The following is a 19,414-nucleotide window of genomic DNA, read 5'->3' on the forward strand; positions in this document are numbered from 1 at the left end:
TCTGTACACGAACAATGAACTATAAGAGAAATTGAGGAAACAATCCCATTTACCACTGCATCAAAAAGAATAAAATGCCAATGAATAAACCTACCTAAGAAGGTAGACCTGTACTTGGAAAACTATGGCAGTGAGGAAAGAAACCGAAGACAACACCAACAGATGGAAAGATATACCATGTTCATGGGTTGGAAGAGTTAATATTGTTAAAATGACCATACTACACAAGGCAATCTACAGACTCAATGCAATCCCTATCAAGATAGCCATGGCATTTTTTCACAGAACTTGAACAAATAACTTTAAAATTTGTATGGAAACACAAAGGATCCCAGATAGCCAAAGCAATCTTGAGAAAGAAGAACAGAGCTGGAGGAATCACACTCCCTGTCTTCAGACTATACTACAAAGCTACAGTAATTAAAACAGTATGGTGCTGACACAAAAACAGACACATAGATCAGTGGAACAGAGAGCCCAGAAATAAACCCATGCACCTATGGTCAATTAATCTATAACAAAGGAGGCAAAAATATACAGCGGAGAAAAGGCAGCCTCTTCAATAAGTGGTGCTGGGAAAATTGGACAGCTACAAGTAAAAGAATGGAATTAGAACATTCTCTAACACCATACACAAAAATTTAAAAATGGATTAAAGACCTAAGTGTAAGACTGGAAACTATAAAACTCCTAGAGGCAAACACAGGCAGAAAATTCTTTGACATAGCTGTCTCCTGAAGCAAAGGAAATGAAGGCAAAAATAAACAAATGAGACCTAGTTAAACTTAAAAGGTTTGGTACAACAAAGGAAACCATCAACAAAACGAAAAGACAACCTACTGAATGGGAGAAGATATTTGCAAATAATATGACCGATACAGGGTTAATATTCCAACAAATATCAACAGCTCATACAATTCAAAATTTAAAACAACCCAATTAAAAAATGGGCAGAAGAACTGAATAGACATTTTTTCAAAAGGACATGCAGATGGCCAACAGGACATGAAAAGATGCTCAACATCCCTAATCATCAAGGAAATGCAAATCAAAACTACAATGAGATATCACTTCACCCCTGTCAGAATGGCTATCCTCAAAAAGGACACAAATACAAATGTTGGCGAGGATGCGGAGAAAAGGGAACCCTTGTACTCTGTTGGTGAGAATGTAAATTGGTGTAGCCACTGTGGGAAAAAGGATGGCGGTTTCTCAAAAAACTGAAAATAGAAGAATCATATAACCCAGCAATTCCATTCCTGGGCATATATCTGAAAAAAACAAAAACATTAATTCGAAAAGATACATGCACGCCAATGTTCACAGCAGCATTATTTATAACTGCCAAAATATGGAAGCAACCTAAGTGTCCATCAACAGATGACTGGATAAACATGATGTGGTATATATATATACAATGTAATACTAATCAGTCATAAAAAGGAATGAAATTTTGCCATTTGCAACAACATGGATGGACTTGGAGGGTATTATGCTACGTGAAATAAGTCCAACAGAGAAAGACAAATACTGTATGATATCACTTATATGTGGAATCTAAAAAATACAACAACCTAGTGAATATAACAAAAAAGAAAACAGACTCAGATATAGAAACCAGTGGTTACCACTGGGGAGAGGGAAGGGGGGAGGAGCAACATAAGGGTAGGGGATTAAGAGGTGCAAACTATTATGTATAAAATAAGCTACAAGGATATATTCTACAACACAGGGTATATGGCCAATATTTTAGAACTGTAAACGGAGTATAACGTTGAAAATTTTTGAATCATTATATTGTATACCTGTTACTTATATAATATTGTACATCAACTACACTTTAATTTTACACCTGTGGGAATGGAAACCCAGAGTCTTTACTTATACCCTACTTATAAACAGGGCCTCAAGTTGCTTTCAACAGTAGGGCTCATAGAAAGTTTTTAAGCTTGTACTATTTGCAGTATATGGATAGTAAACGAAAACCTTCAGTTTTTTCCACCTGTTTCAATTGCTGATATGCAGATCAGAAGTGCTGGTCTTATCAGTGATACTCTAGTACAGGCCAATAGAACATTCCCCTGCTTAAAAATGTGCTTGACAAAAGATTTAGGGATTGAGTACATTTAAGCAAAAATCATTATAAAATAAATGTACTGAATTCCACAATAATAATTACAGCTATTGCCACAGAACCATCCCCCTAACCTAAAACCCCAAAAGTTTGGTGAAGATGGGGCATGCTGGGAACCTGAGTCTCCATCTAGCAACTCAGCTTTACCCTGAAGCATTTTCCAAATTCTGGGACCTCTTCTCTGCAGTCCTCCTCTTTCCTCTTTCTTCTCTGACCAGGGAGAATTTTTCCATGATTATGGACCACAAACCTACCCTTCTAAACAGGGCCACTCTGTACTGCACAACTCCAGGGGCTGCTCTCCACAAAGACTAAGACACGAATGGCACTCCCTAGGCAATGAGCCCACTGCTCCAAGAACCGCATCCTTAAGTCCCAATGTTTGTGTCCAACAGTGCTGGGTTGTAATATTATCAGAAACTACCACTCTCCAAGGCAGCAGTTCTCAAAGAGTGTTATGACAATTGGAAAATGTATTACAAGTAATTTGTCACTAACATGGACATTCTGATTGACTTTTTAGATATTAAAATAGATTCAAGATCATGTCTCCAATAATGTTTATTACTCTCATTCACACCTCAACAGCTTTTTAAAGGGCGATTTAGCCGGTATGCCAGGAGTGAAACATGAGATATGCTATACATTTACCATGCATGTCTTGGCAAGGAAAAAAACAACACGAAAACTTCTGGTCTAATATATAGTGTGCTGAAAAATTACTTAAAAGCTGAGGCTATGCCCCCAATTTAATTTGAGAAAACCCTTACAGCATTTATTCTAATAGACAGCTATTGGAATTAAACGCTTCAAGTTTTAGGGCTTCCCTGGTGGCGCAGTGGTTGGGAGTCCGCCTGCCGAAGCAGGGGACACGGGTTCGTGCCCCGGTCTGGGAGGATCCCACGTGCCGCGGAGCAGCTGGGCCCGTGAGCCATGGCCGCTGAGCCTGCACGTCCGGAGCCTGTGCTCCGCAACGGGAGAGGCCACAGCAGTGAGAGGCCCGCATACTGCAAAAAAAAAAAAGCTTGAAGTTTTAAAGTGTCTTTGCCATTGACTAGCTCATTTAGCTTCAGTTTTCTCACTTGCAGGTACAGGACTGTTGCCAGCCTCGGTGCTGAGGTTAGAATAATGAAAGCTTTATAGGACCAACTGATGAGAAAGCCTTTGGATATGTCAATAATTACAGTGCCAATGGTCATTTTGAAGAACCAGGAAATTCAGCTTCTTCGTAAAACAGAATAAGACTGTAAATGTTCCCTGAACAGGAATAACAGTGTCTGCCATTTGAGATCACCCACATGCCGGACACTACACCAAGCAGTAGGCTTTTATTCAGTCTTCACAATTCTGTGTGGCAGAAATGAGGACCACCACTTTACATATGAGAAACCAGAGGTCAGAGAGGTTAACCCACCCATGGTGATCTGGTTTACGAGTACAATGGCCTGACTGATATCCAGGCTCTTTCCCCACAACCACCCTGGTTCTGTGACCTGGGAAGACAGGGCACCTCTACAAGCTCTACTCCTGTGCGAGCTTTCAATATAAATGACTTAAAAAGCCTAGAGTGTGCATCTCTTGTGATGGTGACCGTGTTACTGAGAATGCTAAATGGCAGATTATTACCAGTACTCCCCGATAGCCAGTACTCATCTGCTTCTGGATACAGGGGGCTATACTTCTCTACCCTCTTGAAGTTAGGTAACCATCTAACTAATTCTGGCTAATGAAACATGAGGAAGAGAGATGTGTGTCACTTCCAAGGTGGAAGCACATAATTGCAAGTGTTCAATTCTCCAGGCCTCTCTTCCCTTTCCATAGCAATCATGGAAACCTGTGTTGCTGCAGTGGTGCCTCAAGATCAAAGAAACTTGAGGTATGAAGCCAGCCTGTGGAGGGCAGCTTCCCTAGAAAGTTGTGTAAACCCAGTGAATTTTAGGAGAGAAATAAACCTTTATTATTATTAATTTTTTTTTGGCGTACGCGGGCCTCTCACTGCTGTGGCCTCTCCCGTTGCGGAGCACAGGCTCCGGACCGCAGGCTCGGCGGCCATGGCTCACGGGCCCAGCCGCTCCGTGGCATGTGGGATCCTCCCGGACCGGGGCACGAACCTGCGTCCCCTGCATGGGCAGGCGGACTCCCAACCACTGTGCCACCAGGGAAGCCCAAACTTTTCTTATTTTAAGCCACACAGCTGGAGATTATTTTTTACTATAGTATAACCCAGCCTATCCTGACTGAAGTAGCTGGTAAAGAGAATTACAAAACAGACGTAAGGCAGGCTCTGATCTCCTTCAATATTACATTAAATTTGGCTGAAACATGGCTGAATAAAAATTCAAGGGCTGGACAAAGGGGAAGAGAAACTTGGTGCAATTAAGCTTAAAAAGGTTTTAGAACCACCTGGAACAATCAAACCACCACTTTTGCCACCTTCAGGGAGCTCAGCACATCGATTAATCCCATAATATGACACAGCTTCCTGGATAATCAGAACATTTTCATATTTTCAATGAAATAGTATGGTTCAATGAAATAATAGGGGAGCTCTGATCAGCACAGTTAAGTAAAGGGTCAGTTTTGGGGGTTGGATCACTGTCCTATGTCTACTTGATAAAACTAAATAAGCAGGACTGGCTTAATTTAGAAAGCAGATGCTAGGGGCTTCCCTGGTGGCGCAGTGGTTAAGAATCCACCTGCCAATGCAGGGGACACTGGTTCGAGCCCTGGTCCGGGAAGATCCCACATGCCGCGGAGCAGCTAAGCCTGTGCGCCACAGCTATGGAGGCTGCGCTCTAGAGCCCACGAGCCACAACTACTGAGCCCATGTGCCACAACTACTGAAGGCCGCACACCTAGAGCCCGTGCTCTGCAACAAGAGAAGCCACCGCAATGAGAAGCCCGTGCACCACAATGAAGAGTAGCCCCCGCTTGCAGCAACTAGAGAAAAGCCCGCGCGCAACGAATACCCAATGCAGCCAAAAAAAAAAAAAAGAAAGCAGATACTAGTACGTTTCAATTTTGATTAGGCCTATTGATATCCACATCAAACCTGAGATATGTTTGAACATACCATATAATTTATTTAATATTCAATTGAATAGGAGGGCTAAGATTCTCATTTCCTAAGTTATTAGTACCATTTAGGTAAAGGTCAGACGAGCATCTTTACTTTCTCCTAAACCTTCAATGTATCACATCCATACAGTATAGAATCTGTAGTAAAGTCAACTGATTTAGGAATAAAAAGTGAACATGTAACTTTCTGAGAAATACAATCCCTGAAGTACTCATTAAAATGGCCAAATTTTATAACAGTGACTAACAACAGGGCACAATTCAAAAGCAAAATCTTTCCGTTAATGTGAAGTAAACTGAGCAACAGAGATGACCGTGGAGTGTCTTAGGGCCAGGGCACACTCTGCAGGTAAGACTCAGCCCAATAAGAACAATTTATAATGTGCTTCTTGATTTAATGTGCTAACAGGTCAGGTTCTCAGAGGCAGTTCTAAAATTATTTCAGTCAGACTTTATTTTTAGTAACTGTTACCACCTCTCTCAGGTGTCTTTCTGAAGCTTTATATTTTACTGCCTTAAATACTTTATAATAGCTACCAACTAAATCACTATTATTTTCATTTTTTAATGATCCTGCTTCACTGGTACATATACATGAGCATGCACACACACACACAAGCACACACAGGGCCTGCTTCCAGCTCCCATTTTACGATGCCTTTTTGAAAGCCTGGCTGATAGGCTGTCATAGGGCAATGAAGACAGAATGCTTCTGTGTATATGTTTATTTTCACATTGTATAGGAAGTTACAACGTCAAAAAAATAGTATATAAATGAACATAGGTATAAGTCACCCAGAACAAAAGAATGAACCTGTACTTAATGAAAAGAATCAGAATTTCTGTAACACAACAAACACCCACATCCTACATTTTTTTGGACAAGTGGCAACTATACACACATACACAGGGTGAGGACCGGTACATCAGTGGTACGAAAACACCTTCTTTGATGCAGTCACTTAGGAATTGTTTAAAAAAAAAAGTATAATTCAGCATCTGGATGCTAAATAAAAGCTAAATGATGCTAAATAAAAAGCTGGGGGGGGGGTCTAAATAAATAGGGGAGTCACTCTACCCACTGCCCTGTTTCCAACTTCTAGGAATTCAAGTTTATTCAAAAACTGGACATACACAACTCCATAACTACTCTCTTTTCTTCGATAACTTCAGAATGGTAGTTTTAAACAACTTTAAAACTTAAGCTCCTTTTGAATTTCCCAAAGTGTTTTTGCACTCTTCTGCAGATGGGTCTCTTCTTCAGGGGCCAACTTTACTTTTATAAGGTTGGTAATACCACTCCCTCCCAGGATACAAGGAACACTGAGGAATACTTCTTCATTTATTCCATAGAGACCCTTAATTCTGGTGGAAACCGGATGCACTCTCCTAAGATTCTTCACAATACTTTCTGTTAAGTCAGCTACAGACAGGCCAATGGCCCAAGAAGTATAACCTTTCGTTTTAATAATCTCATAGGCGCTAGCAACCACATCTTTGTGCACATTTTTCCACTGCTCAGGATCTTTATCAGTTCCTATATCTACGTTCAGATCCTTCAGAGGGACACCAGCGATGTTCACTCCACTCCACACAGGAACACTTGAGTCTCCATGCTCTCCAAGGATCCACCCATGACAGCTTTCAGGATGGATACCAAGCCTCTGCCCGATGAAGAAACGGAAACGGGCAGTGTCCAGATTACAACCACTTCCAATAATACGGTTTTGGGGAAATCCACTCAACTTCCAGGCTACGTAAGTTAAGATATCCACTGGATTGGAAACAACAATCAGTTTGCAGCGAGGACTGTACTGAACAATACTGGAAATTATTAACTTAAAGATGGCGAAATTTCGCTGGACTAAATTAAGGCGTGTTTCTCCTTTTTCCTGGCGTGCACCTGCTGTGATAATCACGAGGTTGGAGTTTGCAGTGACAAGGTAATCTTCGCTGGAAATAATATTGGGCATTCTCACAAAATGGCTGCCATGCTGAAGATCTGCTGTCTCACCCTTCAGTCTGCCTCCATCAACATCCACCAAGGCAAGTTCATCACTCAAGCCTTTTAACAGGATGCTGATAGCACAGGCCATGCCAACCGATCCAGCTCCTACAATGGAGATCTTATTGCAACGAACGGGCTCCTCTGAGGGGAAATTCTTCATAAGCTCACACTTGACCGTAGCCATCTTGGACGCGGGGGCAATGGGCCAGGTGCCCCTGTGGGCGATGCCTGCCGGCTGGCAGGGACTCAACACCATTCCCGGGCACAGGCAATTCAGTCTCACTGCGCCCACTCTCTGCCTGGCCCGCTGCATTCGCACAGCCCAGCTCATGGCTACTCACTAGAGAGGTGAAAGAGGAGAGATAGGAAGAAAGCAGCAGGCAGCCTTACAAGCTCAAAAGCAGAGAGCTGTGACCGTTGCCGTTTGCTCAGCCCGTTACTGCGGCTGCGCAAGGCCGGGACCTTTGGACGCGGCCTGCTACTGCGGCTGCGCAAGGCGAGCCCAGCTCTCGTGGCCTCAAACGGGCCTCCGCAAAGTACTTCAGGTCTGATCTGATTGCGGGGAGGGGGACGACGATGACGACGCGGTAGGGCTCCTCTCGCAAATGAATTCTGGAGTTAAAATTTTAAGAACTCTAATTCTCTCCACTACTTAGCATGTATAATGAGACAACCCAGATCCTTGCGATTACTGATTTTCTGTTTTCACTACATATGCCAAGTAAAAACATTTCCATTCAGTACAGATGAAAATAAGGTTAAATTTTCATAACTGTATCCCTGCCAGGAATAACCAGGTGCGTATCCTTTGTCTCCCAATGGCCTCCTGCACCATTTCCCTGCATCCGTTGGAAAAGTGGGACTCCTGTTTCCCGTTGTAGCCAGTTCGAGAACCTTACACTTGGAAAGGCTTCCGCTGCCTTTATGTCAGTCACGACCGTGACTGCGGAAGTCGTAGGATCCTGACGACAAGGGGCAAGAGCCGACCGTGAGCTAGTCAAACAGTTGCGACAAAGGAAAGCTCCTAATTGAGAGTCCTGATCGAAAACGACTTCTCGAGTAGAAAGATGGTGATGATGTAGCCTGATATCAGCATGAGGATATATCTTCTACGTCCTTAAAATGGCAAATTTTGGCCAACTGCACAAACCAGATTATTGATTAAAGTACTAAAATATTAGCTAGTGCAATATGGCACCCGTGTACCTTACTTTCCTCTGCGTTCTTCTGGTCAGTGTTATGAATGTCCTTTCAAATTTCTAAGGAAATAAAAACTTTACATCTGATACATATATGTTTATATATATATATATACACACACACACACACACACACCCTTAAACCCAATAAACTATAAAAGTCCAAACAAAAATAACAGTACTTTCTCCTCACTTATATAAACAGAATTCTGACCATGTAATGATTCCTCAAAGCTTTCCTCTCATTCCAAGAAAGCAGTATGTCCTCCCCTAACGGAGCTCTTGGTACATGCCGCCTCCTCACAGGCAGGAAAAAAAATTGTATATGTATATATATATATGTGTGTGTGTGTGTGTGTGTGTACACATATATATTCCATTTTAGAATACCAAATCTTGACAAAATGAATATTTTACATTCAGGACTTGAAAAGCTATTCTCATTCTTTCTGCCACTGAGCTGCAGTCCAGGAAGAGAGCAACAGTAAGCAAAGGAGTTGGTGAGAGGCGAGAAAAGTGTGGCAACAGTGGAGACCCTGCCATCCTGTTTAGATGGTACAGTACGAGCTCCGTGTCACACAAAATGGTAAGAGCACCACATACATGCGTTCTCTCCACCCCGGTGGTCAGATTTATGGTCACAGTTTGTCAAATTAAAAAGGAGAATATTTAAATGATCTTTATTTAATGGTGGCTGACATCTTATTCTTTCTTTTATCCCAGTCATAGCTTGAAATGTTTTAACCTGATGCCTGTTCTCACTTTTTCCTACAATGATTCCTTTGACCAGTCATTTTTCTTATAAGTGTTCTTGAGGATGAAATTCAAGGACATAGAGACTCTTAGTTAGACGGCCTTTTTCTACAGTAATTTTCTTTCTAGAGTTTGAACCTCTTCAGAAATACCATCACTATGACAGCTGCCTCTTCAGTTTTTCCCCTTAGCCACACTAAATCAATTTTGAGAAAAATAACACTCTCCAAAATAAAAATATCTCAAACAAAGCAGCCTTTTATTTACAGTAAGTCTTGAGATAAGAAGGAAAGAACTAAAACAGATGAACAGATGACAGGTCTACCCAAAGATGTGGAAAGCCAACTCTAGCTAGCCAGCTCCCTAATGACCTTCTGTCTTAGGTGGCTCATTATTCCTTTTGAATGGAAAATCTAATTCAAATTATCTATTCAAAATTCAGTATAATATTATGGCTGATGGCAGGATTATGCCATAATACTTTTGGTTACACCACTTAGGAGGGAGGAATCAGGAAATAAAGATGACTAGCAAGCGTCTGGACCAAGGAGGGTTGTAAACTAAGTCACTCTATTCCTTCCACCTGGACTCTCATCCCCAGCTCCCCCTGCCCTTTTTCCATCTAGGAGTCCAGCTCAAATATTCCACGCTCTCCTAAGTCTTCTACAGTCTCCCAAGGAGAACTGACTTTTTAAAAATCCGCCACCACTGTACTGTGTACCTCTCTCCATTACAGGATTTATCACACACAGTTAAATGTAATTACTTATGAATTTGTCACTCCAAAAGGGATCACCTTTTTAACAGCATATCCCTATCCTCCAGAACAGAGCTTGGTATATGAATAGGGATTCAGTAAATGTTTATGGTAGAAAAGAATGAGGAAATAACTACAGAACTGAGCCAAGTAAGGCTAGAGGGCTAAAATGTGAGTGAGATGGAAAGGCAGGGCTGGAGAATCCACCTGGTGCTGGAGTTCTGAATAAAGGGGTAAGTAAAATGGTGCCTGTCTGGGGTTTCTTAGCAAGGTTGATACATAAATTTCAGATAAAGCTATGAATAAACTAAAAGATTTCTTAATTACTTTCAAAGCTAATGCCCATCTTTACCACCTTACAACATACAAATTAAAAAGAAAATTCTACAGTGCTAGAAACACAGTAAAATAAATATGCAAAGGCAGAAAGAATATTTTTATCCTTTGAAGTTATTTAAAATGTTTTGTTCTATGGAAAACTTTTAAGAAAATAATCCGTGCACAAAACCCTGGATTTGAAAAAACAAACAAACAAGATGCAATGAAAGCAGTGTTAATACTGTAAGCTATAAACTCACCAGCATGCAAGTAGAACATTATATAAACACAATTGTTTTGAAAGTCTTGTGATTTGAAACTCATAAAATGCAAATTGTAGTTTTTTAAAAAAAATTAGTGGGCTGTGATTCTGTTGCTCATAGATACTAAAATCTACCTAACTCCGTAATCCTTGTGTGGGGCATCTTTACAAATCCCAGTACCTCAAAGTATTTTCTTTCGTAAGCAGTACTGGGAATGCTGGGGGAAGGACAAAAGCAGGGCCACAAAGCTTTGTCTACTGAGTAGAATAAAGGTAGAATGTCCATTCAAAAAGCAACCCTGGCACCAACTTCCTATTTATGGTATTCAAATACTATAACATGAATTGGCAAGCTCTTCTGATAAGTTACCCAGAGCTCACTTTTGTTCTTTAAAGGCATCATCTTACACATAACTTTTAATGCAATGTAAAAAAGCTGCTTGGGCTTCCCTGGTGGCGCAGTGGTTGGGAGTCCGCCTGCCGATGCAGGGGACACGGGTTCGTGCCCCGGTCCGGGAGGATCCCGCGTGCCATGGCCGCCGAGGCTGCGCATCTGGAAGGGGCCACAACAGTGTGAGGTCCGTGTAAAAAAAAAAAAAAAAAAAAAAAAAAAAAAAGCTGCTTGTATGAACCATTACAAAGGAATTATTTTAATGTGGCACAAAACATGAAAAACAAAGAAATTAATATTCATTAGTATGTGTTTAAACATCCTAAACCATATCTAAAAAGTGAGAGTTTAAGTTTATGGCTTAGGCTCTGACTGCACTAAGTGCTGTTTTACTAATTCAGCTCATTTATTCTCTGCGATTGGCTTAATAGAAATACTACTCTAGTCCAGTAACAGCAGCCTTACCCATCAAAAAAAAAAGGACACAAAGGATATTTTTGTGTATGGAAGTTACTTTCAGTTTGAGGCAACCTTAAGTTACCTTTATAAACTCCAAACTGCCAAAACAGATTAACTCCACGTTATAAAGTTTAAAAACTAATTTGCCGCCAGACTCTATCTGGGCAACAAAGAGGGTCAGCAGCATTGGGAATAGTGAAGAAAGAAAGGCGTGTTCTAGGTGGGGGAGCAGCAAGGACAAGGCTCTGAGGCTAGAAAGCACACTGCCTTTCAGCACGGCTAGACCTCTGACCGTGACAGAGGCTTATTAGAGGCACAGCTAGACTCTCAACCGCAGCACTCCTGACATTCTGGACCAGATCATTCTTTATGGGCCTGTCCTGTGCACTGTAGGATGTGCAGCAGCTTCCCTGGCCTCTACCCATTAGATGCCAGTAGCTCTCCTGTAGTTATGACGGCCCAGACAGTACCTCCAAACACTGCCAAATCTCCGTCGTGGGTGGAGGTGGGCGGATGGGACACAGCAAATTTGCCGCACACACCTCCCCCACCCTGGTCGAGAAGCAATGGGTTAAAGAATAAGCAGGGGCCCGATCACACAGGAACTTACAAACGTCTTCAAGGGCCCTGGAATGTATTCTCAAGGCAAGAGGGCGCCACTGAAGTGACAGCGGCAGTGTGATCAGATTTCATCCAACAGAGTTCACTAAGTACCTCCTCTGTGCTAGTAAGCACGGTGCAGGTGCTGAGGATACGACAATGAACGAGGTACACTCCACTCTCTTAGAATTTATGTTCTTTTAGCAAAAACAGATTAACATTTTAAAATGGTCAATATAACTTCATTTTGCAACAAGTGTCGTGAAGAAAACAAAACAGGATAACATCAGAGAGGAACTGAGTGGTGGGAATGAAGAGGCTACTGTATTTTAATTAGATGGTCTGGGGAAGCTTCTCTGAGGGGGTGAAGTAAATTTGCGTTGAAACCCTGGATGGCAACACAGAGCCAGCCCTGCAAAGACCCAGGGAAGGAGTTTCCTGGGCAAAGCTAGAAAGGCCCTACACATAAGGCTGGAGTGCTGAAGGAACAAGAAGGCCCAGGGCCTGGCAGGGCGAGGTGGGCGTGGGATGGGAGAGGTGATGGTGGTGGCTCAAGATGAGGTCAGCGAGGTAGGTGGGGCTACATCCTGTGAGACTTCCTCAACAGGAGATGCTGAAGGGTTTTTAAATAAAGGAGTGACATGATTTGACCTACATTTAAAAAATATCTACGTGGGAAAAAAAATTCTAGGGGAAGTAAAGGAGAGGCCGAGATACTAGACAAGAAACTGTTTCAATACACCAGGCAAAAGGTGAATGGAGGTGGAGAGAGATGAAAGAGCCAGGCTCTGTTTAGCAGCTGAGCTAACAAGCAGGTGCTCACAGCTTAGGTGAAGGGAATGACGGGAAATGAGAAAATCTACCATGATTCTCTGCTGGGTTTTTGGCTTGAACGACGGGGGGGATGGGAGTGGCACTCACTGAAATGGGAGAGACTAAGGGAGGAGCAAGTTAGGGAGGAGGAGAGGAAACCACAACTTCTGGCTGGGATGTGGGGCTTTGACATGCCTGTGAGATGAGATGGACCACGTGCGGTTTCAAGGCAAATCTGAAGGTCAGGCTGGAGCTATGTATTTGGACATTATCAGATTGTATAGATTGTTTTTAATGCCAGGGACTAGGCAAGAGCACCAAGGACTGAGGACAGATGGAGAACAGAAGAGTGCAAGTATGAAGCCACTGGACACTCCAACACTTCCAGGTCTGCAGAGGAGGAGCCAGAAAAGGAGATGAACAAAAATGGCCAGTGATGTGGAAGGGGTAGAAGCCAAGAGAGGGGAGAATGCTCCCTCGTGTCAAGTGTTGCTGAGAGGTCAAGTAAGAAGGATGACGACAAGACCTGGACCTGGCAACAAGGACGGCACTGGCGACCCACACCAGCAGTTTTGGGTGTGCTGGGAAAGAAGCTGGACCGAGGAGAAAAAGGAGAGGAAGTGGAGACAGCGATCACAACCAACTCTTTTCAAGAAACCTCTCCTATGACGGGAAGCAGGCACATGGGCTGGTACCTGGAGGATGACGAGGAACACCGAGAGAAGACTTTTAGAGGTGGGAGAAACTAGAACACGTCTCCACACACTGCAGCAGAGGGAAAACTGATCACCATCAAAGGCTGGGGATCATTATGGGAGCGAGGTCCTTGGGTAGATGGGGGTGGGAGGCGGGTGGATGCCCTCATGCGCGTGGGGCTTTGGCCGCAGCATGGATATTCCGCCCATGTTAGAAAGGCAGAGGTGCGGGGAAGAGGAAGGCCAGCGCATCCTTGCGGTAGTGTGGGGAAAGGGCTGTGACGGGGCAAGGTGGCAGGCAGGGAGAAGGAACCTTAGCTGTGATAAGCACCTTGGGGCAGGAAGGTGCCCCAGCTACAGTGGCTGTGAGGGTGGGGGAGGAGCAAGACTTGGTGACTGATCAGATACAGGGGTGAGAGAGAGTGCGGTCACGATAAAGTCCAGCTTTCCAGTCCAGGCCGCATTGCTAGATGATGGATGACACTGCCATTCACGGTGGGTGACCCGGCAGTAGGTTGGGGGGCAAAATGGGGGGTGGTAAATGACAGTTCAAGTGGAAACACACGTAACACCAGTGGGACATCCAAGCATCAGTGTCCAGTCAAATGGGCCCGTGAGCTAGGAGCGCAGGGGTCTGGCTGAAGACACGGTCCTGGCAGTTGTCTGCATGTGGATGAAGCCACTGGAATGGACAGAACCGTGGAGAAAATACCAGGGCAAAGGAGGAACCTGAAGTCAACAGGATGGGGGGAGGTGAAAAACAAGAGCCAAAGTAGGATCAGGAAGAAGTACAGAAAGAATAAGAACTATGAAAGCCCAGAATCTGTTAGCACAGAAGCAAATAGTAACTGATATATCTGAGTCATCAAGAAAAAGTGAAATTACGTTCAACACAATCTGCGTTGTGGAAAGATATACAGCACATTAAAAAAAAAGATTTCTTCTTAAAATTGTTAGAAGTATTTCAGTCAGGAAATACTGAAACAAAGCTTAAGGGGAAAGCGTGCGCTATCAGGTCTGCACTCCACAATGCTTTGGTTAGAGATCTGCTCATGTGAGACCAATTTTCTATGCTCAGTAAGAAAACCCAAGTGAAATCAAGGCTACCTTCCCTCCAGTGGAGTGAGACTGGGAACATTCTTGAGGTGATTAAGCCTGGTTTGTGTCAGGCCTGGAACAAGAAGGCTTTCATGGCAGAGCTTATCTTTCCTGGTAAGTGTTGCACATTCTTACTTTATAAAATGCTTTATAAGATGCTTGGGGCCCTATTTTACTTGTAAAAGGAAACCGGTAGGTTTTTAAAGAGGAATCTTGGCAATACGCCAAAATGGCTGATTTCCCCCAACCCTTGGCAAAAAAAAAAAAAAGGGACAGTACATCAGTCACTACATTTTAAACTGAGCAAGTCCCTTTGATTCGGTCTCTCTGTCACCAAATTGCTCCTTGACATTCACACAGAGTACCTCTCACCACCGGGATGCCAAGCCCATTAGAGCTGCAATGGAATGGGAAATAAGGAATATAGAGATGTTCTTGTCACCTCAGACCTGAATTTAACTGATGCACAGTGCCACTTCCAATTAATTTAAAAATGATTCCAGGAAAAATATTCCTCACTGCTTAAGCTGTTTGAAGGCCCGAGGGCTTGACAGATGGAGCTATCTCTGCAAGATCATGACGACTGCGTTCTGGGCGGTCTAGGAAGTACCATCAGGAAGAGGAAGCAAGGCGGCGGCTGCTGACATAAGGCAGTCAGAATAAGAAACTGAAGCTTTCTTCCTGGGGGCGGAGCTGGTAGAACTCTTTGGAAGCACTGAAATTAGATTAGGCGAGGACATAGAGGGAAATGTTTCAGCCGTGTTTCAGACTTCCCCTGCAGACCACTCAGAAGTGGCTACCATTAAACAATTTGCCAGGAGACTCGAATTTGTTTTTAATCTTTGACCTAAACCAATGAAAAGTATACAGCATGAAGTCTATTTCCTTCTTAGATATCTTAGAAGTTAAAAACTTTTAAGCTTTTCCATAGTTTTATTTTACATGTGGGGTTCAAGCATTCACCCTACAATGCTGCTTTCATTTGAAATAAGTAAACACGGTGTAAGAATAAATGTATTTAATGTGAGATACACCAGAATGTTGGTAAAACTGAAATTAGCAAAAAGTAAAAGAAATTTCACTGTAATTAGCAAAAGCCCTCAAGCTGGTCATAAGGTAATTAAGAAGTGAGCCTAAATATTAATATAAAAGTATGCCTAGCAACAGCTACCAAAAAGAGCTGGAGAAAATAAATTTTATTAGAGTGCATTCACCATTGTCTCAGAGATAAGGTATAATATTACTTCTTTTAAAAGATCTTTCTTATAATACATACAGATGGCCAATAGGCACATGAAAAGATGCTCAACATTGCTAAGTATTAGAGAAATGAAAATCAAAACTACAATGAGGTATCACCTCACACCAGTCAGAATGGCCATCATCAAGAAGTCCACAAATAATAAATGCTGGAGAGGGTGTGGAGAAAAGGGAACCCTCTTGCACTGCTGGTGGGAATGTAAGTTGGTGCAGCCACTATGGAGAAACGTATGGAAGTTCCACAAAAAACTAAAAATAGAGTTGGCATATGATCCAGCAATCCCACTCCTGGGAATATATCAGGACAAAACTGTAATTCAAAAAGATATATGTACCCCTATGTTCACAGCAGTACTATTTACAGTAGCCAAGACATGGAAACAACCTAAATGTCCATCAACAGATGAATGGATAAAGAAGATGTATATATATGTACAATGGAGTATTACTCAGCCATAAAGAAGAATGAAATAATGCCATGTGCAGCAACATGGATGGACCTAGAGATGATCATACTAAGCAAAGTCAGAAAGAGAAAGACAAATACCATATGCTATCACTTACATGTGGAATCTAAAATGACACAAATGAACTTATCTACGAAACAGAAACAGACTCACAGACACAGAGAACAGCCTTGCAGTTGTGGGGGAGGGAGGGACCGGGAGTTTGGGAGTAGCAAGCGCAAACTATTACATAGAGAATGCATAAGCCACGAGGTCCTGCTGTACAGCACAGGGAGCTCTAGTCAACATCCTGTGATGAACCATAATGGAGAAGAATTTTTAAAAAATCCTTCTTTGAAGAGGAAAGTCAAATGACACTTTTTAGAGAAATATTTAAAATATGTATGTTTTAACATGTTTTATTTTTTTAAAGAAAAAGAGGTCTGGCCTTACGAGAAAAAAGCAACCTATATTAGATGAGGAGGCAAGACTGGGGCTGGAGAGTATTCGTGACTCCAGTCACAGATTATTTCCATAAAAGCCTTTACAGCAGCAAGGTCTTCAGAGAGACACAATAAAGGAAGAAATTTTCCATGTATCAGATTGGCAAAAATTTCAGAGTAATAAAAGCTACTAATGGCAAGGGTGCTAGGAAACTTGTATACATTGCTGGTATCTTCTAAACTGTATAAGCTTTCCTGGAAGGCCATTTAGCAACAAATATTAAAAACATTTTAAAAATACACTTTGATTCAACAATAGCATGTTCTGTCTTTAGAACACATTTCTTGACAAAGAAGAGTACAAAAAGATGTATGCCTGTAGAGGTTCACATGGTGTTTGATAGTAAAAAATTACAAACTAAATGCTGTTGGCTGGAGACCGATTAAGTAAATTATAACATACAATTGAGTACCATGTAGCCATTAAAAGTGATGGAGATTCATACACTCCACTGTGCAGAGATGTTCTTATGAGTATTCAGTGAAAAAAAGTTCCATAGTAGTACAGTAAAACAGTATTTATATATGATTATATGTGCATGCCTATAGAAGCTCTACAGGGATGTTCCTACTATAATAAGTGATTACAATTCAGGGAGATCTTTGGTGATTTTTGTTTTTGACCTTTTCTACACTGATTTTTTCTTTTCATACAATGAGTACATATATATATATATATATATATATATATATATATATATTTTTTTTTTTTAATAAAAAAAAAAGCCATGGGCTTCCCTGATGGCACAGTGGTTAAGAATCCACCTACCAATGCAGGGGACACGGGTTCGAGCCCTGGTCCAGGAAGATCCCACATATGGCCGAGCAGCTAAGCCCGTGCGCCACAACTACTGAGCCTGCACTCTAGAGCCCACGAGTCACAACTACTGAAGCCCACGAGCCTAGAGCCTCTGCTCTGTAACAAGAGAAGCCATCGCGATGAGAAGCCCGCACACCGCAACAAAGAGTAGCCCCCACTCGCCGCAACTAGAGAAAGCCTGCGCAGCAACGAAGACCCAATGCAGCCAACAAACAAATAAATAAATAAATTTAAAAACCCATTTTTGTTTAAAAAAGTAGGTCCTAAATATATTTTTTCTTTGAAAATAAACACCAATATATGTAAATAAAAACAAATACCTCTTATCCCATGGTTAAAAAAACCCTCCATTTATAAGAGTTAATTTTAAAATTTAAATCTCTGGACAATTTAAAGTATTTTACAATAACTGAGAATGTTTCCATTCATGGTTTTATTTCTATCAATGTTTTAGCTCCTGTGAAGACAACTATAAATGACATGCAAATTTAACTACGCCAGGTATCATGAATATATTCTAACACAACCACAGTAAATGTTAGCAGTGGGTGATTCTGACCAGTATTTTGAGATAACTTCAAACAAATGCAGAACACGGGTCCATTAGGCATAAAAAGCTATAGCGATTCCAATCATATCTATCAGGAATTTTTTATACACCTTATGTTTTTCCTTCAAAGGGAAGAAAAAAAAAACAAGACAGCCTAACCATAAATATGCTCAACCTCTTGCTCAATACCTACTATAAATAATAAAAGGTAAAAAAGTTTTAACATGTAAATAACTATAGGTGGCATGTTTTTTTCTTTTGACAACTGGGGGATTACCAGTTAGTATCAATAACGCCCTTACTGCCTGAAGAGCATTTATCTCCACTATTCTCTAAACTTAAAACATCTGCCCTAATAAACAATCTAATCACATCACCATGTTGTGCACTCACATGGCCCGAATGCACCAGGATCACGTGCACAGCTGCAGTAGGGAACCGTGAACCCATAGTGAATGTTCATTCTTTTCACAATTCAGTTCCTGTTATAAAATTAATGCTGCCTCCATCATAACACATGATAAAATACCATAATTCAAAGTAAGTGATGAACCCATTCTGAGCAATCAGGCCATGCCCATGGCTGGTCAGCAGGGTGGAGCTGGTGTGGCGATGCCAGGCTGGACCTGCACTGATTCCTACGCTAAGGCAGGCAGGGTGCCACTTCAAATCCTGGGCAGCCTGATCTGCTACAGTTAGCTGACAGGATAGCTTCCACTAGCTCTCCTTTTTTGGAACCTCTGATTAAATGATCTACCACTGTGTAAATTAAAATTTTTTATTTATATCTGATGTATTAAACATGTTCCATGCGAATGAAATTCTGCACTAATTATGAATAAACAAAGAGTAAATCCAAAACATTTCTAATAAACTGAAGAGCTTTGCTTTAAGCCTTTTCAGCCAGCAGATGTAGCTGTGAATTAAAATAGGGAATGCAAGCTGCTCTTGGTCAGCCACTAGATGGCACCCTTTTCTATGGAACTGGTTTACACTGGAGATTTAATACAATTCAACTATTTTGACACTGGATTCATTCTGATTTACATGCATTTATCTAGAATGATCATCTCAATTACTTACTGAGAGCACAGACCGCAACCATTTTTGCGCAACATTTTTTGACTAAAACTTTTCATTCCTTATAGACACATGACATTTCCTAATGAGAGGAAGTAAACAGCGATAAAAGTTCATCACTGGGCGCTTCCCTGGTGGCGCAGTGGTTGAGAGTCCGCCTGCCGATGCAGGGGACAAGGGTTCGTTCCCC

General features: G+C 41.9%; 2 protein-coding genes across 4 annotated transcripts in view; both read right to left on the reverse strand.

Moving 5' to 3' along the window:
- The window catches only part of TMEM242 (transmembrane protein 242), an 85,722-nt gene that overhangs the window by 8,364 nt on the left and 57,944 nt on the right, over positions 1 to 19,414 (reverse strand). The gene's annotated exons all lie outside the window — the stretch shown is intronic.
- Positions 4,174 to 8,869, reverse strand: LDHAL6B (lactate dehydrogenase A like 6B). Its single transcript, XM_019951477.3, has one exon. It carries the CDS (start codon positions 7,549 to 7,551, stop codon positions 6,406 to 6,408), a length of 1,146 nt encoding a protein of 381 aa, XP_019807036.1. The 5' UTR covers positions 7,552 to 8,869; the 3' UTR covers positions 4,174 to 6,405.

Source organism: Tursiops truncatus, chromosome 12, assembly GCF_011762595.2.
Source record: "Tursiops truncatus isolate mTurTru1 chromosome 12, mTurTru1.mat.Y, whole genome shotgun sequence".
Taxonomy (NCBI): Eukaryota; Metazoa; Chordata; class Mammalia; order Artiodactyla; family Delphinidae; genus Tursiops; species Tursiops truncatus.